General features: G+C 48.0%; 1 protein-coding gene across 3 annotated transcripts; it reads right to left on the reverse strand.

The window, feature by feature from the left end:
- Positions 1–168: 168 nt before the first annotated feature.
- ACLY (ATP citrate lyase) lies at positions 169–24,350 on the reverse strand. 3 transcript variants are annotated; one of them, XM_079327978.1, is made up of 28 exons: positions 24,208–24,350; positions 18,778–18,947; positions 17,305–17,427; positions 16,289–16,351; positions 15,827–16,017; positions 14,803–14,882; positions 14,217–14,347; positions 12,763–12,881; positions 12,167–12,303; positions 11,736–11,797; positions 11,473–11,590; positions 11,185–11,339; positions 10,411–10,501; positions 8,164–8,305; positions 6,276–6,444; positions 5,727–5,831; positions 5,309–5,505; positions 5,107–5,188; positions 4,668–4,778; positions 4,043–4,170; positions 3,770–3,863; positions 3,372–3,526; positions 2,895–3,045; positions 2,267–2,410; positions 1,972–2,085; positions 1,414–1,496; positions 1,116–1,192; positions 169–969 (listed from the first exon to the last, which is right to left on the reverse strand). In XM_079327978.1, exons 2-28 carry the CDS (start codon positions 18,934–18,936, stop codon positions 875–877), a joined length of 3,276 nt encoding a protein of 1,091 aa, XP_079184104.1. In that variant the 5' UTR covers positions 18,937–18,947; positions 24,208–24,350; the 3' UTR covers positions 169–874. The 3 variants fall into 3 exon arrangements, with proteins under 3 accessions (XP_079184104.1, XP_079184105.1, XP_079184106.1); XM_079327979.1 differs by having other exon boundaries at positions 12,763–12,877; positions 14,213–14,347; XM_079327980.1 differs by lacking the exon at positions 24,208–24,350 and adding an exon at positions 22,946–23,032.
- Positions 24,351–25,068: the final 718 nt, after the last annotated feature.

Below are 25,068 nucleotides of genomic sequence, written 5' to 3' on the forward strand. Positions count from 1 at the left end.
CAAGATGAAGTCTATGTAGTTTGATTTTTATTTCTTCTAAGTCACCTGAAACAGACCTTGAGGAGTAGTTGCTTTGAAGGCTGTTGTTTTAGTAAATGACAACTTGTCATACATCCACTTTAGACACTGCTTAGGGACAACTTACAGAAATCACACGATGAAAAAGAATAAATTAGTAATGTATATTTATTTGCATTTGGTTACAATACACAGACAAGGAGGACACAAATTATTACTGAGATATTTTTGCAGTTGCAGATTGCATGAGTGACAGGGCACAGAGCAGAGGAAAGGAGAGGGTGTTTGCATAAATACAGACACTGGAGTATAGGGATTTCACAGTTTTCACAGCAGTATGTTACAACTTTACACTTCAAATTACTACACCACCTTGAGTAACATTGGTTATACATCAGCAGTGGTCCCAGGACTCAGGTACAGTCAGACCAAGGATAAGAATATGGGAAACAAATTGAAAAACAACAACAAAAAAAATCCAGATCATGGCTTATGGGAATGACAGTCACATTCCCCTCATGGGAAAGGTACAGCTTGTTACCAGAGTTAGGTTCAGTAAGGCATAACTATGAGCCAAACTCTACCTCCCAAACCCTAAATCACTTCTGGAAACAAAATGAAATAATAGAAAAAATATAAGTGTGAGACAGTATTAAATACAGCAGGTAACAGAAGGAATAGCACAAGTTTTGGTTTTATTAGAGTAAGTTTCTATCCTTATAAAACAGTCACTTTGCACAGCCTGACCAGGCAGCTCAACATCTGTCCCATAACCATGTTTATACATCACAGTCCCACTGTGGCTGTGTCCTGGACAGGTTTCTGTCCTGGTGCATTCCAAGGCAACACCAGCTCCTCACATGGTCATGTGCTCTGGTAGGACATAGGATATGTCATCCCAGGGGTGACGGTACAGACCCTGCTTCAACCTCTTCTGGTCCAGGTAGTGTCCTGAAAGGGGAGTGGTTTATGTTACAAAAGCCCTGTCCCTCCTCTTAGTCTTGGTCTCAACTTGGATTTCTGGAGTGCATTGAATCCCCCCTGGGTCAGGACAGCCCCAGGAGGAGGGAAGGGGCCAGGGAGGGTGGCAAACTCACCAATGAATCCCATACTCCTGCCCAGTACAAAGATGCCATTGAGAGCTCCTATATCAATATATTCATCTGCTTCTTCCCTGCAAAACAAAGGAAAATAAATTTTAAATTTTACACTCCTGGTAATCACCTATTTCAGGACTCAATCTCAGATGGGCCAGAAGCTACATATTGCCCTGACAGCTTTCTGCCCCCAAAAGCCAGGCCATGTTTCCTTCCCAGTGTCATGGAATTCTGCCCCTCAGGAGCTGGCAGTGCAGCTTTATAGGATCATGATCCAAGAACAGCCCCCCTCACTCACCGTGTGAAAGAGCCACAATTCCTGAGCACATCAACAAAGGCCACTCCAATAAAGCCATCTACATTCAGGATAAGGTTTGGTTTCTGTAGGAAATAAAACACATCCCAATAGAGATGTCAGCAGTGCAGATGGTGTTCACCTAGCACTTCCACTGGTGATTTGAGGGCTGGCTGCAGCTGGGGACACACCAGCCCAGAAGCTGCTCAGCAGCCTGAGCAAGAGCTACACTTAATGGGAATGCTGGAAAAGCAGCCCCCAAACAAGGAGCCCCTTGGGTCAACCCCCAGAGTCGCCTGTCATGGGCCAGCACATGTGCCAACAGCCTCAGATTTACCCCCAGCAGTGCCAGTGTGGACAGTGGCCACACAGGTGATGGTTTGGCTTGTTCAGCATTTTCCTGGTAGCCAAATACCTTCAGCCTTTCCAAACTGCAGCTGTACTTGGCCTCAACTCTACCCCAGCAACAATTTATGAAGCAGTGCACTGAAAATAAGCCCCAGTGACTTTCTCTCCCCTGAGAAGCAGAGCCCAGAGCAGTTCCATGCTGGTGCCTTTCACCTTGGAAGTTGTGATTTTTTCTACTTCAAGTGCGTAGTCCAGCAGTGGGGTGGCTGGGAAGTGCTGCTTCACATAGTCCTTGAGAATCTGAACTCTCATGTCAGGGTTGTTTATCTGCAAGTTCAGAGCATGTTACAGTCAATGATGTTGCCTCTTACTGATACTCTTTTGAGATTTGGGAGAATTTAGTCAATAGCTGCCTCTGAAACTTGCCTTCAAAATTCTTTCCTTTGTTTTTGCTCGGCCCCACCCATCCCTAAATATCCCTCCAGTTTGTCCTAATGCAGTTTCTTACTGATTTCACTCGGTGTCCAATGCCCATGATCAGCTTCCCTTCTTTCTTCATCTTATTCACAAATTCCATGGGGATAATCCCACTGTCAAAAGCTTTGCTGAACATTTTGGCTGCAGCATCAAGTGCTCCCCCAAACCGGTCACCCTGGATGCAGGACACAAAGGCAATTACATCAAAGGACTCCACAATTAAGATACAAACCCAAGATTATCTTCCCCATCCACCCTCCTGGTCTCTGGCATTCATGTCATTAGAGTTGAGCTGCTTATCTCTCATACAAATGCTAATTTGGAGCCAGTGCATCTCTACTAGAGACAAGTGGTAGAAAATGCAATCCAGTGTCTGTTTTAGTAACTCTTATCAGAGTTCAGGCAACCAAAGAGTCAACACTGACAGCAGTTTGGCTGCTACAAAATATTTCTAGACTCAAATGAGTCTGGCTAGTCTGTCTTACTGGAAAAATGGACCAGAGTTGAAACAGAGAGGACCAAACTATCAGAATTGAAATTCAGAGTGTGAGTGGACAGACACCACCAGTCTGACTGCAGCCAATCAAAAAACCAGTAGTAATAAAACCTAGAAGAGTAAAAAGTAACAAAACTAAACCTCCTGACTATCAAGTACTCACAATAGTAAGAAGGCCTGAAGTGAGGCTTGAAACCAGATCTTTGCCAGCCCTGGCACAGACAATGGTGTTGTGGGCTCCGGACACGGCTGGCCCGTGGTCTGCTGTCACCATCAGGCACATCTCAATGAACTGGCAGGCATACCTGGGCAACCTGGGCACAGACACCACATCAGCCAGGGACAGAACACAAATGCAACTGTCTGTAAAGCCCTCAGTCTCCCCAGAGTTGAGGTGACACAAGTAGTCAGAGTGTGAATCATGACTAGAATACAGAAATTTCCTCAATGCACCACAAGATTTATGAAATACTTTCCCATTAAAGCACACTGTATGCAACCCAAAATGCTGCCATGGTGTCATGGAGGGAACAGAGATGGCATTCCAGTGAATCTACCTTCACAAAGGAATCCTGGAGTTACCTTTTTTCTTAAAAATCTATTAATAAGGATCTGCAAGTTTTCACAAGAGCTGCCTCACCTCCTCTGAAACCAGAGCAGGCCTAGAACCCCTCCAATTCCCATCTCCTCTTTGAAGACCTCTGTGATGGGCATCCCAGCATAGATCAGCTCCTGTCCTCGCTCGTCACAGATGCTGGTCATGAAGGAAGCAGGTTTGCGAATCAGTCCCAGCTCCTGGAATTGCAGTGTAAGGACAGGATGTTAAACAACCCACACCAGCAGGGAGGGGCAGCACAGGGCAGAGTGGGCAAACAGCAATGCCTCAGGCTTGCCCTCAGAGGGGCTTCCACAGCCCAGAACCAGCACAGCAGCAGCTCACAAGTAACACTACAAAGCACAAGGTATGACCCCAGAATCACAGCCAATGCTCTGTATGATTCCAAGAAACCCAAAAGTTGGTAGATCAGCACAGCTCACCCTTGCCCAGGAGTAATCCATTGGCACAGTTGGAGGAGGCACTTCCTCAGCTGGCTCAATCACTCTTTTGGCCACAAGGTCCTGGTATACAGACCTAGGGAGAGAATCCATTCTGTAACTTTGGTCCTTCTAGGGGATCCAAGCAAGGTAATCTAACCTAGACTTTAAAAACTCACAACCAGTCAAAATTGCTTTCCTTAAGCAGAAATACATTCCCTAAGTGCCCTGATAGCTTTTGTCCACTGCTGAAGGTGCCCTGTGAGTGTGACTTACTGAATGACCTCTCCCAGCTCATCGAAACTCCGAGGAACAAACACTCCAGCTTCCTTCAAGGCTTTGTTCTTTGCTACAGCAGTTTCAGAGGCCTGGTTGGCACAAGCTCCTGCATGGCCAAACTGCACCTATAAACAGGGAAAGGGAGAGCACTAAGGAATACAGACTGTTACCTGTAGAGAGTGTAATAGAATAGATCCCTGACACTAGTGGCTGCACATCTGTCTCCTCTGGGCTACCAAAAACTCCTGGTTGCAGTCAGAGCCAGCAGGGCAATCACAGGGATGTTCTGATCTGCAATCCCTCCAGGCTCATTCATTCATGTTCTGCCCCCCTAAACTGCTCCATTTCAGAGGTGCCATCCCCACCCCAGAAACAGCAGCTATTGGAATTTGTTGCTTTCCCTGGAATCTTTGGGCTCCCTTCACAAGTATGCAAAATCCCCTGCAAATTTCCTGTGATAGAACTATAGAGGCAGAAGCTATAATTTATATTTATTAACTTTTGCACATTTAAGTTAGTACTGCCACTTCTGGAAGGTTTAGGTAGAATGAATGAAGTTGTGTTTCTCTTCCTGTTGTGAATATATCCTTATTTAGGCATTTCCCCCTATTTTTGCACATACCTCTGAAGAGAACATGGTGGCACAGGTACCAATGCACCAGCACACCACTGGCTTGGTGATCCGGCCTTCTTTAATGCCCCTGCAGATCTTGTACTCTTCTGTGCCTCCAATCTGCAGGGAGAGACAGAAGGCTCTCAGCTCCATGTTTGATAAAATCAGCACCAAGACACACAAACATTGCTGGGAGTTTTTCCTCCTTTTTCACAGAATAATAGCTAAAGTATCAGAACAAAATCTCCCGATTTTTCTTTTTTTTTTTTTTTTTAATAGGGAAGACTACACTTGCCTGTGGAATACATTTTGTCCATTTTTTTTTACTAAAAGAAGCAAGAAATAAAACTTGGAATATTCAAGAAAAGTAGAAGTAGCTGCTATTTAGCATTCTTGCCACCAGGTCAGATGCTCCCAAAGCCTCAGACAGTGAAGTGATCTCACTCACCTCCCCCAGTACCACAATCATCTTCACTCCTGGAGTATCCTGATAACGCAGGACATGATCCATAAAAGTTGAACCAGGATATCTGCGTGCGGATACAGGCAAAGTGGTAGAAACTTATTCCCTATACTTTTCTGAAAGAAAAAAAATTAAACACCCAACCTCCTCTTCCTTCAAACTACCAACAATTCTTGCAAACCCATACCTGTCTCCTCCAATGGCCACCCCCTCGTAGACGCCGTCGGTGGTGCGGGAGATGATGTTGTTGAGCTCGTTGGACATCCCTCCGGAGCGGGACACGTAGGCCACGCTGCCAGGGCGGTACAGTTTCGAGGCCAGGATGTTATCCAGCATGCCTCCTGTGTTGCCTATTTTAAAGCAACCTGGCTTGATGCCACCGACCTACAAGAGAGTAAGAGAAAGGTGTAAAGCCTTTCAAAATCATGAAACTGTGGAATATTTGTGTGAGGCAGCTTTGTACAGAGAAGGGAGGATGGCAAAGATTTTAAGATGAGAGACCAGCATGCACCTCCAAACTGGTTTGTAGGATACACTTCATCCATTGGAGAAAGCTGATCTGAAGGCTAAGAAAGGAGAAGGCTTACAGTTCTATCAGTACTTACAGTTGCAGGCCCAATGATGGTGACTCCCTTTTTATCAGCTGTCTTGATCAGTTTTCGTGTCAGGGCCTCTGGAATGCCCTCAGCAATAATGGCAATGGTGCGGATCTGCAGCAAGAGAAACAAAACCATTGGTACCCCACAGAGCAGCCCCTTGTCAGGCCCCTGGGAGGTCACTCTGTGCACTCTCATCCAGGAAGGCCCAATGCATGAATCTGCAGGCTGCCATGATCTTCACAACAGTCTCAATGCTCTGGTCAGGGAATTTTCTACCCCCTGCACATCAGAGCAGCACTGTATTATAGTCAGCCTGAAGTAATTCCTGCTAACCAACAAGCACTAAGTTCCTCTTAAATTGCAAATCCAGCATTAGGATTTGCCAGGGACCCCCAGCATTCTCCTTACATTCTGTAAGGAGACAACTCCCAATTCTAACCCCTAAGTTAAAAGGCCAAGACAATTTGCTAATGCCATCATGGTTTAAGAAACACCAGTACTGTGCTGACAGGGTCTTCCTTCTTTATTTGGGCTTTTTCTGGATCCTGCACTCACCTGGGGATAATTCATGGTTTCAACAGTGCTGTCATAGGCAGAACGCAGGGATGCAAAGTTGATGAGAACATCCACCTCTGGGTGCTTCCTCATGGCATCTGACATGTTCTTGTAGACTGGGATCAGGATTTCTTTGTGGCCCCAGTAGAACTTCTGCCTGTGGTCACCACTGTGGAAGAGAAGATGGAAAAGCCCTGACTTTAAGGCTGCTGGAAAGGCCAAGGGACACAGTGCATGCAGACAGAGGAGTTTACAAACCCCATTCTCAGCCCCTGGGACTGACTGAGACACTCACGAGCACGTGAGCATGTCTGGGGAGGGACCATATGACAGCAGAAGGTTCTTCAGAGAATTAGGACAGAGCAGCATATGGAAGGAGACGGGCTAATGGGGACAGAGGCATCCAGCAAGATGAATAAGCTCTCCCACAGTGAAGTTACCAGAGCCTTAACTCTACTCCAAGCTGGAAGACAGAATGAGGCACAGAAAGAGTAATGAATGAGAGGCGTGCAAAGCTGTGTCACTGGGCTGGTGCTAACACTGGACTGGGGGACAGGAAACCAGGATCTGTGATGAACAGCCAGGAGAGCAGTGGGAGGGCCAGTCAGCTTCCCAATCCTGCTGCAGTGGGACTCTGCCCATCCACAGGCATGGGAGAAAAAGCACCTGGCAAGGTTTCACTGTTGGTGTTTCATACACAGTAGATGTTCTGACTGGAACTGCAGTGAAGTCTGACTGGGCAGTTATTTAAGTGTGTGAATACTGGCTGTGTTCCCAATGTTCATGACAGAACATTCCAGGTCTTGCCAGCCTGGCTCCCTCCAAAAGGTCAAGCAGGATCCAGTAATTACAGATAGCCTTAAACTTCAATCCCTATTGCTTTTTCTTCCTTAATCAAGTGCAGCACTGCCAGAGGCTGCCACTCACCTACAGACATTGGTGTGCCTGCACTCAGTACCCCAAGGTTTGCACTTGCTGAGAAGTTATTAAAGAGCTGCAATTACCATCAGAGCTGCAGAATAACAGCACAAAGTCTTAATTGTCAAGAGGGGAAATTCTCTGCAGGACACAGGTTGATTAGACATCAGCTCTCCAGGATGTCTGTAAATAGCACAGGAATGAACCAAGACTCCTGCCTGGCTCTGGGCTCCCACCTCACTGTACTGGAAGAACAGCTGCTGTTTCCCTTCTCCCTGCTTGCCCTGTCCCACAGGTAGACCCCCACACTGAGGGGTATAATAAAACAGCTCATGCACACCCAGTAGCCCCTCTCATTCCTGTTGGGATGAGTAAAAGAGGGTAAATACCACAAGGGGACTCTCTATCCCTCTGAAGGATCCTCAGGCTTCCTGCCTGCTACAAAACCATTGCTGCTATTGGAAAGAATCAGTGATTTTTTTTTTTTTTTAATTTTATTTGGCTACATACCTGCTTTGGTTTGTCAGCAGAGCTGCTATGATTCTGGATAATATTGGGAGGGGTAATTCCTACTGCTGCAGGCACAAATCAAGGTGTCTCAGACAAGCACACAGCAAACAGCAGGTGAGTGGAAGAAGCCTTACACAGCCTGCCTGCCTTTGAGCCAGGGAGCTGGAAAGCAAGCCCAGGTAGTCATACCTGCCTTACTCACTGAGTAAAGAACAGAATTTGGGCATCTTTTAAAAGGACATGAAGTGGAACTTCAGTTCTGTGGTGAACATTAAGCTGAAATCAATGGTTGAAGAAAGCAGCCTACAAAGCCAACCCAGGGGTGGAAGGGAGCAGAGGAGAAGGTGTTCCAGCAGGGATGGAGAGTGTAGAACCCCATAAAGAACCACAGACAGAGAAAAGGAAGGTCAGAGAAGAGCTGGAGGGAAATGGAAAAGCAATGCAATCACAGGCTACTCACGTGAAGGGATAAACCATGGCTGCCACAGAGGGCTCATCCCTGGAGCAAATATAATCAAAGTCCAGCATCCCCTGCACAGCCCGGGTCTGCATCCCCCACACAATGGCCTTGGTGTGGCGGCTGAACAGTGCTGTGGCTTTACCTGCTCAGAGACAGGGGAGAAAAACACCAAACATCTTCAAACTGGACACCTGAGCAACTGCAACTCTGCCAAATGCCTGCTGAAAGGCTCCTGGATGAGTGTATTCCCCTCACTTCAAACTGAACCCAGCTGAACTGCAGTTTGCAGGGTGGAGTAGCCACACTGTTCAAATGAGGGGGGAAACTGGAGATGAAGCAGTAAACCCTTCCCTGGATTCTGAACACAACAGCCAGGTTTTGGGGTTCACTAAATGGGCAGGTGAATCACAGGAGGGAGCTGGTATAGGAGAAGAGAGAAGTAAAAACTGCCTCTCTTCTCATTTTTTTCATATTTCTCCCAGTTTTCTTATGCACAACTGAAGAGAATCTTGAATTTCATGTATTTGCATGTAGCCCACAGTGAGTGAACTAAGGGAGGCTGGTCAGGGCACCATAGGAGAATGACAGGAAATTAAAAATAAAATTTGAAAAAGGCAGGAAATGGGGGTGACAAAGAAAAATAAAGGGGCTCAACATACTTGGGTTTTCTTTCTTTTTCTAATGATGAGAATCCATCACAAACTTGATGGCTCCAAGAATTTATATATGGCCCAAAACTTGGCTTCAGGGGACAGAGTCACAGGAAAAGCAACAGTTCAGCCAGTGAGGATGGACTGTTGGCCTAAAGTCTATTTACACCACTTGTCACAGCACAACATTGAGTCCTCCTTCTGACTCCAGGCACAATTAATTCTAAAACGTGTGAAAACTCAGAGCTGATCCACCTGCTGATGCCAGCTGGGGCTACTGCTGAGTTCTTTGAGTTCTTTCTGGAGTTGGATCAAAGGTAAACAGCATTAGGGATTAAACAGGACACTGCTCCTCTGGCTTAAAAAAAAAAAAATTAAAAAAAAAAAAAAAATCAGTCCTTGCTCTCCAGCCCTACAGACTCACAGTTCAGATTCACTGCAACATGACTTGTCATGAGGGAACTGAAAATTCTGTTTATCTTGCAGGTGCCTGCAAGGGGGGTACCAAAAGTGCTCCCACAAACACCAAAATGCAGACTCAAAGAGGTGATGACATTTGTCTGAGAACACACCAGCAGCAATCCAGGAATTCCCCTTCTACTGTGCCTCCTCATGATAAGGGAGGTAACTTGAAGCTCTACTTTGCCCCCAGTTCAGCAGTTTATTCTCACACAGAACAAAGCCCACTAGAGTCTTAAAATCCCTATAAAACAACTTCACTGAGTTTGCTGGACTGTTAAAGCAACATTTAGTTAATCTGTGACTTTTCTGTACTTTCCAAATCTGATAACCAAGGCCACTGCACTACATTGTTTCCCTTTGAAACAAGATACTAGTTACTGGTCACAATTAGTGACTCCTCCTTTTGGGAAGCAAACAGAATAGTTTGCCTCAGGCTGGTCTCTGTGATGGCTGTGCTGGGGGAAGGGAAGAAAAAACAAAAAGTTTGAGACCTGTCCCTCTCTCCTCCAGAAATAGGAAGCATTTGAGCAGAGGCATATGTGATCTGCACTCGAAAAACCAGATGAGAAGTTCACATGGTGACAGCTAAATATGCTGGGCAGGAGGAAAGGACCAGACAACACAGCAAACTTTTGGAGAGAAAAAACAGCAACAAAACAAAGAACCAAAAAAAGTCAGCTGCCAGCAAGGCCAGGCACATTCAGCTGGTCACACAGGTCCTACCTGAACCAGGTCTTGAGGCTGGGATTGAATCTGTTAAAGAGAGATTCACTCATGCAATGGAATGACAGAGCTGACTGCTGCCAGCCCACTGGCCAGGCACCCAGGCAGGTGCTGCAGCAATCCTCCTCTCCTCAGCACACAGGGCTTTTGGCTTTGCTCTTGGTAAGGAACAAGCAGACTGGAGCTCTCTGTACTTCCACTTGCTGTGCTGTTCCTGAACATCCCAAATCAGGGCAACTCTGACTGCTGTGTATGAGCTCATGGCACAAGTGAGCTGCTAAACCACTTAACTACACTCAAAGGTACCACAAAACTGCTTCCCTTTATACCCACAAAAAAAAAAAGCATTGCCTCATGCTCATCCTGCCTTTGGGAACAGCAGAGCATTGCCAGCAGCACTCCCAGCACTTACCAAGAGGTGCTGTTGGTTTTGCCTTCTTAGCTGGAGCAATACCATCTGGTTTGGACTCGGAGAAGGAGGCAGTTCTGCTCGGGGCTGGAGTCTGAAAGATTCAGAAGCCAAGTCAGTGAGGGGCAGTGCTGCAGGTATGGCCTGGAGCACGGAGAGGGAGGTGGCCTCACTTTGCCTACACTGCTCTACTACAAAGAAAATGAGTTTTCAGGTAGGACCATTTCAGTCAAGCAACAGAAAACTGAATGACCCAGTAGGTCAAACAGCCACATTGTCAGCTTTGAGAGAACACATTTTCTGCACAAGTGAGATGGGCACTGGGGTGGTCTTTCCTGATAAACTGCACCAGTAGAATCAAATCTGTTTTCCTAAAGCTTCCTACAAATACAGGTCATATTTTAGCTGGTTTAAAGCTGCAGGATGAAACCCAACCAGCCTGTAAACAGGCAGGCATCTGGGTGAGTGATAGTAGGATGGATTTGAACAAATACAGAGAATCCCAGCCCATTTACAGGACCCTAAGTGCAGATGTATCATTGGCCAGGGAAATGAGTGTCTTAAGACAGCAATCTTTCACATGTGTATCCCCAAGAAATTCAAACCCTCTGTTTAAGAAAGGTTCAGATCACTAAAGAGGTTTATGCCACATGAAGAGGGTGGTGTCCATCTCAAACCCAACACCAGCCAACATTACAACACACTAATGACCCAAATGCATTTCCAGCTGCTGGGGCAGGGGCAGTGGCCTCAGGAGGTGCCTGGCAGGGGACTCACCGAGGGGCTGCCACTGGCATTGAGCAGGAAGTTGGCAGTGTGGGCAGCAGCAGGTGGCTGGTTGGGGATGGGCCGGTGGCCCAGGGCCATGCCCACGATCGCCGTCATGTGCGTCTCCGTGCCAAACACGTGGATGGGGATCCCCGTGGTCTTCCCTGGGGAAGCACACAAAAGCAGTTAGCCCCCCATCAGGGGAAAGCTCTACCAAAGTGAAGTATTTAACCTTGAGAAAGGTCAGCACAAAGCAGGTGGAAGGAACAAGGTGCAAAAACAAAACTCGGTCCTTACCGACTTCTCCCATGACACGTAACCCTTCCTGGTAGTTTGGGCCTCCTCTTCGTACAAAGATCCTCACTTCATGCTCCTTCAGAGGGCCTTGGTAATCCTTAATTGCTCTCACAATGCCCTGAAAGAGACACACAGCACAGGTGATCCACCTGTCCACCATCTCAGGAACTCCTGGAAGAGATGGACTCAGCCAAACGTGGAATTGGGAAGAAGGGCTGGGGGCTGACCACTGTGTTTGCTGATGTTTGAGACTGGTCACTTACTTTAAAGGTGGCTGCTACATTGGTGAAATTTGCAATGCTGCCTCCAATAATCAGGATCTTCCCTGAGGGAAGAAACACAGGTAAGTAAAACCATTTTCAAGAGCTGAGTAAGCCAAGATCAGGAACCAATAAAGGACAAAGTGAAACAAAGCTGCAGAGTAACCAGCTGTGTTTAGTAGAAAAAAAAACAAACCCTAAAGCAGTTGAGTTTAGTAGAACCTGGAAGATAAGAGCTTTGTACCAAGCAAGAATGTTTGATAAGGATCTCTCAGTCCTCTCTTTGAAGCAAGAGCTGACAGAAGTCAGAAATTCTGATTCCTTCAGAAGGCAGCAGTACATTGAAAGCTCTGCCAGGGAAGGCTAAGCACAGTAAGAGCCCAGATTTGTCCAGGTTTTTCTGCCAGACACAGTTTTGGAATTGCAGCCTTTACCTTCTGGGTGCTTCTCTCGGGTCATGAGGGACAGGATGGTTTTAGCATAGTCATAGGTCTGCTGCTCACTTGGGGCTCCTGAGTACTCCCCATAGTTTGCCAGTTCATTCACACCCCCCAGGTCACAAATGGTGTCACTAGCAATAAAAAAAAAAAAAAAAGCAGTTATTTAAGAGATTTGAGTCACTATAAAGTTTCTAAAGTTCCAAATCTCTGGGGAAGTGGGATTCTTAACAGAGAGAGACAGCACTGTCTGCTGAAAAAGCAGTTCTACTCTTCTGAGTTAATTAATTTTCTTGTGCTCCCCAGGTACAAACTCAGGGACCACTACAACAATCATACTGCCCTCAACAGCCTCCAGCCAGCTTGTTTCTTTGTAAATCAGAAATAATGTCTATCTCTGCAAGAAACTGTATCTAACCCTAACCCTTCAAAATTAAAAAAGGTTCCATAGTCCTGTGAAAAAATCTTACAGCATTTTCATTCTCAAGAGACCCTAAACAGTCACAGTACAGGAAAAATGGTTTTAGGAGTCTGCTTTCCAGAGGCTTTAGCAATTATGTTCCCCTAGCACTTGAAATTCTTGCTTTAATTACCTGTACACCACTGAAGCACCACCACCAGCCACCATGGTCCAGATCCTGCCTTTGGGGTTCAGGATGGTAAGCTTCAGGCTGGCCCCACTCTTGGCATCCAGGTCAGCAATGTAGGCTTCCTGCAGAGAGAGCAGCACCTCCTCAGCCTCCTCCTGCACCTGCCTTTTCCATGCCAAGGGTTCACAGTGCTGGGTGCATTTGGAACCAGAGCAATCACACCTCATCAGCTACAGCTAAGGGACAGCAGAGCTACAGACACAGGTCTGTCAGGGACAGAGACACAGCTCCATCCCTCCATCACAGTCACAAAAATCTGTGTGATGTCTGTTCTGGCCTTGTCTGAGACTCAGACCTGAGGAAATCTAAAAATCATCTCACCCATGGTGACCACTCTGGCTGTGCTGGAGCCAGGAATATAATCACTGAGAGCTCTAATTTGGCTCAGTGTGGTGCTCCTGCAGCCCAGTGTGCCAGGCTGCTGAGCAGCACTTCATCAGAGCTCATTAACATTCCCAGCAAAGACTCTGCCATAACAACCTTCCCAGGGACTCAGAGAGGGATGATTCAGAGACAAAACCTGAACTAATCCTTTTAAGAGCAAATTGAGTTGAGTGTTGGCATCCAGCAAGCTACATGGAAAGGAACAGCTAAATGGATTTCTTGGCCACAGTACAAAAACCTTCCAACTGAAGCATAATTATAATCACCAAAATGAAAAAGTCAGGACAGAAATCTTTTTGCAGAGAGAAGAACAGACTCCTGAAATAAGTAACAGAATAATTAAGGAGGGAGCTCTACTTCCAACAGCCTCTGAAGCTGCTGGGACTGTGTCTGGAGCTGTGCTTGTGCATCCAGCAGTACAGACCCAGGGAATTTAGGGAGGAAACAGGCACTACTAGCTTCACAACAAAGTGCTGCCTGCAGCCCTCAACTTGTCCTAACATTTTGGAAAAACAGGTGCATTAACATCTTCTTACTACAAAGTTTCAGAAATTATTTTCTCTGGATTCACACCTGGATGCAGCATTTGCACACAGCTGCTGCTCTGCTCTCAGAACTGTCACTGGAGCACTGAGGGAACATCAGCTCCCACAGGGCTCTCAGTAATCACTGCCTCAAGAGAAAAACAGTGATGCTGAGGGGAGCAATGTGGGCAGAAACCACAAAAAGGAAGCTCTGTACGGGCACAGAGCTGAGCAAAGTTAAATATCAGCCTCTATTAAAACAAATAAATTCTGAATTAAAAGAACTGACCAAACAGAGCTGGAAAGCAACTGGAGATCAGAGTGTGGCTCTGAGCAGCCCTAGGACTACAGCTACCTGTGCACAGGGTGTCATGGACAGCACTGCCAAGGCTTGAGACACAGCAACAAACCACTGGGATCAGCAATGCCATGGGCATACAAGCAATGATGACTTCAGGACACAAAGAAGGAACTCCAGCTGTCACTTGCCTCAGGGTAAGCTTCCCTGCCAAAAGGAGGGGGGAACTCCACATCCCCCCACTTCACTTTGCAGATGTAGTCAGCTGTGGCATCAATCTTCGCAGCCAAATCCAGGATGTAAACACCATCCTTAGTCACCACTGCAGTGAAAAACATCAGTTAGCTTTGGGGTGTACAGAGACACATCACAGATTTACCCCAACATCTGCTGCCACACAGACATCATTGCCAAAGCTGGCTGAGTGCTGTTTCCCCTGGTACTGGGCAGTATCAACCAGCCCCAGCAAGTTCCCTGAGGAATTAACCAGTAACTGTGGCCACAGTCCAGGCTCTGTCTCAGGGGCTGTTTTTTGCTCTAACAGTGGAATTTTTATATTCTTCAATTCTATCTTAACATCCCCTTCAAGGGAATTTTTCATTTCCTCATTTTTAATTCACTGAATGAACAACTCAAAGACATCACTGTCACTTTGTACTTCTGCACATGGCACCTGGTGCTGTTATGAGTTACAGAACCAAAGGAAGGATCAAGAACACATTTCAGTATTTCAGAACAAAAAGTTCTGCTTCCAAAATTATCCAAACTATCCATTACCTAATGGATTGATCTCGAGGTATGTAAAATACAGATCTTCATAAAGATTGAAGAGGCCACAGATGAAGCTGGCCAAGATGCTGTAAAAAAAAAAAAAAAAAACAAAAAAAAAAAACCACACAAGTTAACAAAAGCAGCCAAATCTAAGTACAGCCTGCTCTGTTCATTGGTATTAGTGGCAATCTGTAAATCTACTTGGCATCAATTTCTTTCTTTCTCATTCATCTTCTCTGGGTGATGGATGACTCAAGGGAAGGAAGACCTTGATGACTCATCTTAATTACCCTCCACCAAACTCTGCTGAGGACACAGTTGCTCACAACTGTCAGAGCTGTGCAGACTGATTTATCTCCCCCCCACAAGACAGAAGTACATTGCAGCCTCCCTGCTGATACCCATCTTTGTCAGCTCTGAGCTTTGATAGCTGTGATGGGGAGGAGGCTGCAGTGGACTGGTGGAGTGACAGGCTCCTTCATCCTTCAGCACTGCACAATGTCAGCAAGAATTATGCTATGTTTGGAAAAATCATGACTCATAGCAGGCTAACTAGCTATGGGCATCTAATTGAGGGAGATGCAGAAGCCTTGAGATCTACAGATAAGCCTGTAGAAGGAAGAACAGGATAATAACTTTGGAGATCAGGCCAGAGAAAGGGAGAGGGAAGCTCTGAATTACCAGGCAGAGCCACTTCTCATCCCCATTTCACTAAACAAAAGAAACTTCTATGCTGGCAGAAAGGATCAGAATTCAGTACATGTCTCCAGTCTCAGGTTGAACCTAAGCAGGCTGACAAGTGCTGCTGCCAAGTAAAGGCTCAGCACTAGGAATTCTTATTTTTGGGTTTTACAGGCAGCTGAGATAAGGTCAGAGAGCTTGGATTCAGGATGCATGGCATATTCTGGAGAGCAGCAAGAAGGGCAGGAGAATGAACTTCAGGGTGAAGAAAATAGAGAGATATGGCACTGAGATAAAAGAGAGCAGCAGCTGCATGGCTGGTTCTACCCAGAACTTCATCTCTACTTACTCCTTCTTGTTAGCTGGAGCATGCTGCAGGAGATGCTTCTTCACATCAGATTCACTGATCTTCTCATCCACTGCCACGAGCAGCTTCTGAGCTTTGGCATCCACATCTCCCACATCCACACCCCCTTCGTGGTGGAAGAGCACATAGTCTCCCTCACGGGCAGCATAGATGCACACATAGAACTCCTCCTCCTGCACCACAGAGCAAAGACAAGCCTTTATCAGTGACACCCAGAGAAGGGCCTAGAGAGGTTTTTGTGCCAGTGCTGGGGTTGGGGCAGCTGAGCCCAGAGCTGAGCTTCCCAAGGAGCAGCAGTGCTGGAATGACCCTGACACTGTCCAGGGCTGTGCAGCAACACTGTCAGCTCACCAGCACACTCCCAAACTTCTGCCTTCTCCACTGTACCAATCCAGCTAAGCATGCAAGTCCAGAGAGATTTCAAAGCTTTGATGGTGTACTAACCTGTTTGTGAGGGACGAAGGGTTCAATCAGAAAATTCTTCAGGATTCCCTTGGCATTAGCAATCTGGGGACAGAAAACAAGACAAACACCCATAACCACTTGTCCAGCACATTTGTGGCAGCATAAGGAATTGAGAATTAATCAGCACTGCTTTAAAATTGCTCCCTCTCCACTGTGCCTCCTAGGGAACCATTTCTCTCTCTCCAGCACAGCACTCTGCACTGTCACCCCAGGATATCTGGTTACAAGAGTCAGTCACCTTTCCCATTCCTTACAGGGCTGAGGGGTATCAGAATTACACCAGGTCAGCTCCTCTTCTCTCAGAGACAGCACTGTCACTGGGCCCTGCTCAGCACAGTGAGACCAAGGGCTTGAGCTGCTCTTGGGAGCAGTGGAAAATGCAGAAGTGAGGAACTCCTGAGCTCGAGGCAGGAGCAGAATAGTGTTCACCCTGAAATGGTATCAGGGAGCACAGAAGAGCAAGAGAATCCTTCAGCCTCTTCTTATGGGTCCAGGAACTGTTCTGTGTAGGCACTTTCCTGTTATCCAAGCCCATGTTTCCAGGCTCAAGAGACACTGGGGGATACTCCTAAGGACACCAGTGGTCCCAAGTCTGTGGCTCAGATACAGTTGGTGGGTTGTGCTAAAGGAGTAATTTCCACACCCACTGTTTTCCCAATGGGGAGCACTCACAATGCTGCTCCTGCTGCTTCCCAATTCTTGCTGCACCAGCTCAGAGCCACAGCCAGCAGCAAATCAATCCCAGCAGGGCCAAAGGCATAAATTCCTTGAGGCAGCACAACTCCATCAGCTCCCAACACACAGCAGCAGGGATGGCAGGCACTTCATTATCATTAGCACTGCACTGTCACTCCCAGGAAAATAAATATTACACAGCAGCACTGAGTTAAAATAAGGGCCTGAAGTAACACTCAATCATCAGCCAAAAGACAGGGGCTGGCTGCAGTGATTTCACAGCTCTTGTTGTGTCCTGGGAACAAAAGCAAAGCACTCACTGTGGTTTCCTGACCCAGGCGCTGCTTGAGCCAAGCCTTGACCTGATCCAGAGTGAGGTTAATCCCAACCAGTCCAAGCTTCCCACGTCTCTTAATGAGCTGATCTGGCTTCACCACCAAGCGCTACAAAAGGTTGGACAAGAGATTTAAAGGAATAAATGTTAGAAAGTGACTCTGGTAGAGTGGTTCTCTGCAGATAGTGAGGACTTAAATCAGTTCTGCACAGCACAGGTCCTTGTCAAATTCCTTTGATCTTGGTAAATCCAGCTCCTGGTACAACATGCCTGCAAGTTTGGGATTTTTTTACACTGTACTTTGAGAAAAGCCACCTCTTTTCTACTCAGCTGTGAGCAGACATCAGAGGCTGAGGTGGCAGCTTGTTCTGACTTTTTTTTTAATGAAAAAACCCAATAAAAGTCGTGACACATACAGACAGTTGCTGACAAAAATATATTAAAAAAAAAAAAAGGTCCTGTTGTCACTACACCTTATTTATGAGACTGGCTAGGGCCAGGGTCATGCACATTTCAGCCAACTGACTGTGGTTCTTTATAAGATACTCATGGATAGCTGCTCCTGAGTTACACACATCTCTAGTTTGCAAATGTATTTTTAAAAAAACAAACTAGAACTGGGTGATATTCTCCTGTACCACTGACACATCCTGGAACTTCAGTTACTTAAGAGTCAGAACACACTGTGCTGCAGTACAGGACACTGAGCATGGTCTTGCTGCTGGACTCTGAAGCCCTTTCCAGCCTTACAGAACCTGCCTTAAAGGCCCAAGAGTGTCCTTGCTCCATTCTGGCTTCTTGCAAGGCTTTTAGAAGCACTGCTGGTCTCTTTCTGCAGTTCATTCAGGCATTTGAGCATGGAACATCTAATTAGTGCAGGGCTTCTATCAGTCAGTCAAGTCAAGGACTATGAGACATTTATGTTCTCCAGCCAATGACTTAATATAATTAACCACTGGAAAGCAGCCAGCTTGGACAGCTAATAAAAAGAGCTCTGGCTGTGTTTTCTCTACAGAAAGTGTGAGGATATGAGATACAGAGATAAATGATTTTGCACTGGAAAATTTAAAAAAGGAAGTTTTCCCTGACATTTTGCTTAGATTCAAGAAAACTAAGCAGTGTCCCAACATGACATTAAACCCAGACAGAGAGAGCACTCCCTGATTTCAGAGAGCAAGGCCTTGAGAACAGGGACTGACATCTCTGCCTGAATAAACCTCCTTTATCTCCTGTGCAGTTATGAGCAACTGGTTCACAGCCATCTCTGCTCCTGCATTTCACAGTTCCAAAGGAATAACCAGCCCCCCATGAGGTGACACTGAGCCTTGAAGCAGGGCAGGTTCCTTCACCAGGGCTGGGAGTGAGTGTGGCAGAGCAGCAGCAGCAACTGGTCCTTCAGGAGGATGTGGAGCAGTGCTGGGTGCTGCAGGAAGGCAGATGCTGCTGTCCCTGTCCTTACCTCACTCAGGAGCCAGGGGTGCTCCTGGGTGAGCCGTGCCCAGTCCGTGGCCGGGGTGACCCGCGCGTACTTGAAGCGGTTCTGGATGGCAGAGGAGGTGCAGATGTACTTGTACAAGAACTCCTTCCCAGTCTGCTCAGAGATGGCTTTGGCTGACATGGCTGCCTAGTCTGGATGGGGAAAAAAAAAACAAAAAATCCATCAGGAACAGAGCCCTGTTCTGGCCAAGAACTCCACATCACTCAGCTCAACACAAACTCACAGCAAACCAAAATCTCCTCGTTACATAAAATCATAAAACTCCTGATGAGCAAGAACTACTCATGATCCTTAAAACCTCTATGCTGTTCCCCTGCCATGCACACTGTTTTCACCCAGCCTTGTCTGCAGGGAAAGGCAGAACTCCTGCAGTTTGTCCCAGCTTCCACCAAGCCTTTCCAAAATCCACAGCTGGGAGGATCCCTCACATCCAGGGCAGTGCTTGGCTCTCTTCAGTGTCACAGCACCCTAGGACTGCCCCTGGTGTAACCCACCCACCCCTTCTTCTGCTGCATTTCCAGGCAGGGACCCCCTCCCTCCCACCCACTTCTCTAAGGCATCCCATATTCCCAGCCAAGCCTGACTCTGGGCACAGCAGCAATCCCCATCCCTTTTCTGAGGGAAAGGAAACACTGCCAGGATTACCAAAACTAGAATAGGCTTACATTGGTTTTTTTTTGTTTCAGAACCAGGTTTCTTGAAAAGAGCTTTACATCTCACAGAATAAGATGTTCAAGACAACAACAAAGATTAAAGTTAGACAGTTTTTGTCTCGGGTTGGCCTTTTTTAAAAAAAAATTCCTAATTCAGTCCCTTTCCTACAGTTGTCTTCTTTTTTCCAGTATATTCCAAAGTGATATAGGCAAATGACTTCTGACCTCAAGAGTGCAACTATTCTTTTTGATATGCAGTAATAAAGTCATAAGTGCCAAAAGTACATTTATTTTTAACTGCCATAAATGCTTATTTAAAAGAACACTTCATCCCAGTGACCCTGTCTGCATGTGTCACACATCAGAACTGAGTGCTGTGATCAGCCAGCAGGTCTGGTGTGTCTGCAGGGTCAGACTGTTGACAGGGAGGCTCAAGCAGCAGCTCCTCCTGCATTTTGAGTGGCTGGGGTCATGTCACTGTTCTCCCAGCACAGCCAGTGTGGCAGGAAGCAAAAGCACCCTTGGGATGGATTCTGGGAGAGCTGCAGAGCAGAGGTGGATCAACACAAAAAAAAAAAAGAGTTCAGATTCCATCTAAGCACTGGGACAGCCAAGTACTAGAATGGCTCAGTAAAATACCTGTGCTCACAACACACACACCCCACTTCAGACCCACAGAGGGAAACAGCCAACAAATTCCAGTTATTTCTTGTGCTGCCCTCTGGGTAATAACCATTAGTAATCAGCTGGGCTATTCACCCTATAAGCAAACACAGACTAGGCAGCAATTAACTAGCCATAATTAGAAATAAAGTACTTTTCTCCCTATAGCAGGAGGATGGAGGTAGGTCCATCCCATAGTAAGAGGCAGGTTGCATTCCCTGAGCTTCCAAAAACCAAATAGGACAGACTAAGTGCTGTTACAGAAAGCTCAAAACTACACTAAAGGACCAGCAGTCAAAAAATGTTAATGCCATCTTTTCAAATGCAATTCCAGGATTAAAAATCACAAAGGCAAAAGACAAAGAACGGCAGGGCCACTTTCAAAGAGTTCTGATGTCAAACCTAAACACAGGTTCTAACTTAATCACATTTCAAAAGAGGGCCAGGCAATGTTTCTGCAGCATCCCATCTTTCATCAGACTCAACCCCCACTCCTGTCACCAGGAACACTTGCCCCTAAGTGCCTGCTGAAACAGCCCCTGTTAGTTTGCTAGCCCAGGTGGCCTGACAAGAGAGGAGCTCTTGTGAGCAGCCAGAGGACACCAAACCCACAGCCCAGAATGATCCTGCAGGCACCACACCACTGCCCAGCCCCACACACAGCTCATCTGTACTGCAGAGCCCAAAACTTTCCACTGGAAAGCAGAGCTGTTTCTGAGAGCAAGCTGAGCTCCCTCAATACCTGCAGCCACCATTTGTTCTGCCTGGGAGGGAGCTGCAACATTCATACTTCAAATCCCTTCAAAATCCATCAATTCCACAATCTGCTCAGGGCCTGGCCCAGAGAAACTGTCACATCTCACTGCAGCAGAAGCAGATGGGTAAAAGAAAATGGCAAACATATTTCTTTAAGAAACCTAAGTATTTATCATTTCTCCAGGGTGCCACAGAGCCTCTGAACAGCACTGCAGAACTTCAGTGCACAATTACAATTTAAACCACTCAGGCTGATGCTGGTTATGCCAATGAATACTCTGCAATTGCAGGACACTGGACCCAGGGTGCCCTTCAGGTCTTATTAAGAATAGTCCCATAAAAAAGGCTCAGTGGGAACAAGTGACATACAAGGGATTTCTTAAGCTTGAGGGACACAAAGCAGAGCTGTTCTTCTCTCAGAACCATTTCTGGTCTTTTTTTGTGCTGCTCCATTCTGCTGCTCCCCTGGTTTCTCTCACAACTTCATCACTTCATTTTTGTAGTAACACTACAGGGGTAAATAAAGGAAACTACAGAAATCTTACAATAGCAATAGATGAAAAATAACATCCTTGTGTCATGGCAACAGAACAGCAGGAATGAGGCTGTTCTGACCTTATCTGCCCGAGTTTCACATTTCCTAAACATTATCAGGTCTTTAATCACACCCCTCACTCAGTTTTTCCACTGCCTTTCTCGTGGGAGAGGGAGCACAAAGCAATTGCTTCAGTCTGCTGAACTGTTAAACTAAGAGATCAGCAGGAAAATAATCCATAGGGCATCAGCAATTCCTGCCTGTGTGTGCTTGTGCAGGTCCCTTGACAACCAGGGAGACCCAATCAGAGCAGGTCCATTAACTCACTGCATCTGTTCTGCTAACACCAACAGAGGCAGAGGAAATCAATCTTCCCAGATTCCCAGGAATGAGACAGGTTCAAACTCTCCAGAATAATCTTATTTTAAGTCATCCTTAGCACCTGCAGCACTGACCAGTGCTGGGAAGAACAGTGGCTGCACCTCTGAAAATAAAAACAGGAAAAATGTCCCTTCCTCTGCCCAAAACACAAGCTGTAGGATAACATTCTCTTCTGCTGCTCTGTTCAGAATTCATTAGCCAAGACTGATCTGCAATTTTCTCAGCACTTCAGGCCCCAGACCTTGCACCCACCACACACAAGGGCAGATTCATGTCAGCAGCACAAGTGCCACAGATTTCCATGAATGATCTGTGTTCATTTAGTGAGGCTGCAACACAACCAGGTTCCCTGCAATACTTTGGAGACTGTTCTCTCATCATCCATACCCACCAATTCAAAACCAGCTGGATTCCAGGCTTTGCTAGCAAGTCCAGAGCAAGTAAAAGACATGGATTAGATCATATTTTCAGGAGATCAGCAGCACTTATTCCCTCAAAACATCACCTGTCATATATATGCAAAGAAGTTGATGCTTGGGGGAAAATTCCTGAATGTATTGACAGAGAAAATCAGTGGGATGGTGGCAAGGCAGTCCTCAATCTGGATTTTGTGTTTGCTGTGACACAAGTGATACACCTGCCCCAGTATATCTGCAACTAGCTGAAGGGTGCATGCAACAGATCCAAAGGAAACACAGATGGAGAAACAGGGAGGAATTCCTGACAAAGAACTCAGACAAAATCTCCCTGGCTCCCAGAAGATCAGTGATGTGACACTGCTCAGTGGAACATGGTCCAGTCTGCAAGGGGAGAAAGAGTATTACAGACATTAATTTAGTTTGTTTTTCTTCTAACCAGAAGAAAAGGTGTAACTCAACTTCACCAATTTGTGCTCGCACATGGAATTCTCTGAGATCTGGATTGGTACCATCCTCCAATTGCACCTGAAGGACACTCCAGAGAGGGAGGAAAGGACTCCCTCTCCAGCCAAGACTTGACACCCACTCTCCCAAGAATTGTGTCAACAAACCCACAGCACGAAGCAGCCTCTCCCCTCCATGCTGGGTCATTTATTAACACAGTTCAAGCTAAGCCAGTATTTTCAGCCCATGGCAGCATGAAAAGTTACATCAGCTCCCACCTGGCAAACCCGTGTGTTTCATCAGAGGATGGTGAGGGCTCAGTGCTGCAGCCAAGGCGAGGTCATGGTCCCACAGCTGCAGTTGGGAAATGCTGTGTGGGGTGATGCAAACAGGTGCTGCATGCCCAGCTCTGGGGGAGGCTCCCTGCACACATGGAACCTCTGAGAAAAACAGGGAAGAGCATGGATCATGCTATGGCTAACTGAGAGCAGCAGACAGGCTCCCCATGCCTGGTGGGCACACAGTGCCACAAGGGGGGAATTTGGGAATCCTGTCATTAAGGATCATCTTCTTCTACAGCCTTGGGGCTCCTTAATAAGCTTATTCCTTAAATCACTTGCACAGTGTACAGCAGTAAAGGGCTCCCTGGCCATCATGGTTGGGCAACACTTCCAACTGCAGCTGTTCTTGTTTGGGAATCATTTCAGGCATCACTGGAACCGTGGGAAGAGCCCTGATGCAGGACACCCAACAGGGTTCAGGCAACATCACTGAAGCAGAGCTGATACTCTGAGCTCCAAACCCAGTTAGGGACCAGAAAGAGCACAGACACCTACAAACAGGATAGTCAGGGTGCACCTCAGTTTTCAGCCTGCAGAGAACAAACTGTTTAACAGCGGGAAGGGAGAGTCTGTATAACAGGATGAGAATTTCGAAAGCAGCAAGATAAACAGGAGATGTTTGCAAGCAGCAAACAGGAGAGCTGGAACACAGCCAAGCGTCCCGGGAAGGGAGCGACACATGGGCAGCGCACGCTGCTGCTCGAATGGGAACGGCGTGATCCCGGCGCGGGGCTGCTCCTCCGGGATGGCCACGGAAGGATTTTCCTTATGGCAGCGCTCTGCCCAAGGCTCCCTTGGACCAGGGGGGGAAAACGCGTAAAGCCGGATCCTTTTCCCTTGGTGATCCCCGCGCTGTGAGCACCGCACACTGTCCGTGCCCCAGAGCCGCACCGGGAGCCGGGCGGGGATCGGCACCGCGGCGGGGACACCCCGGACACCGGGAGCCGGCCGGGGACACCCCGCAAGGTCAGGGAGCCGTGCCGGTGGGAGCGAGGGGCTCCGCTCCGGACCGCACCGGGGGCCGCTCCTGCCGGCGAGCCCACAGGCCGCTCCCGGGGCTCGCCCGCCCTACCGCGAGCTACCGGGGCCGCGGCCGGCCACAACCCGCGCGGCTCCCGCCCCAGACGCGTGGGCGCCGCCGGCAGAGGCCCCGCCACGTGCCGGGCAGAGTGCGGCGCTGCAGCCGCCTCAGCACTCACCTGGGCCCCGCTCGGCCGCTCCCGCCCCGCTCCGCTGCCGCTCCGGCCCCGCTCACGCCGCCGCCGCCGCCGCCGCCGCCTTTTGTTCGCGGAGCGCGGCCTCCCCGGCCCATCGGGCTACGGCCACTGCCGCCGCTCATTGGCTGCGGCCGCTGCCACGTGCGCGTTGCCTGAGCGCACGCCGGGCACCCATTGGCCACTGCCGGTGGGGTGCGGCCGCGTAGCCTTGTGGGAGTTGTAGTTCCAGCACCCTCGCCCCGCCCGCCGCGGGGCCGCGGCCGTGACCCCCACGCCAGATTCGCCGCCGTTGACGCCACCAGCCACAATGACGTCATCAGGCCCACCGCCCAACCGTACCGGCGGCGGGAACGGGGCTCCTTCCCCGGGACATACCGAGAAACCTCCCGCGGGCGTGTTGCGACTGCGGGGGCGTGGCGGGGTTGCCAGAGCCGGGTTACCGCTGCCACTGCGGACGGCAGTCGGAGCGCGATCCCCGGGGCGAGCCCGCTGCATCCTGCCCACCCTCTGCTCCGTTTCCTCACAGCCGCTCAAGGCAGCCGCCACCGCTCTCCTGCCTCCGAGGAATACCCAGCCCACATTCACTTTTTCCCTGGTATTTCCAGCCCGTGAGCAACGCGCTCATCATGGGCGCCGAGGGAGCACCGGGCGCGGTGAGCAGGCGATGGCCGGGGCTGCGGTGTCCCCAGGACAATGTCACCGGCTTGGGCACAGCCCTGACGAACACAGCGTTGCTGCCCACCCCGTGTTATACCCTGCTGTGCTAGTGAGGGGAAAAAATCTCCATGCAAAACGCTGAATCTGGCTGAAACTCCCGGACCGGAGACGGGGTGTGTCAGGCGG

The sequence above is a fragment of the Erithacus rubecula genome, assembly GCF_903797595.1.
Source record: "Erithacus rubecula genome assembly, chromosome: 27".
NCBI classification, from domain to species: Eukaryota; Metazoa; Chordata; class Aves; order Passeriformes; family Muscicapidae; genus Erithacus; species Erithacus rubecula.

Coding starts and splice junctions, on each gene's coding strand:
- ACLY (XM_079327978.1), bottom strand. CDS start 18,936: ATGTCAGCCAAAGCCATCTCTGAGCAGACTGGGAAGGAGTTCTTGTAC. Junction 17,428..18,777: donor ACCCCTGGCTCCTGAGTGAG/GTAAGGACAGGG, acceptor AACCTTTTGTAG/CGCTTGGTGGTGAAGCCAGA. Junction 11,798..12,166: donor CCGAGAGAAGCACCCAGAAG/GTAAAGGCTGCA, acceptor TTCTTCCCTCAG/GGAAGATCCTGATTATTGGA.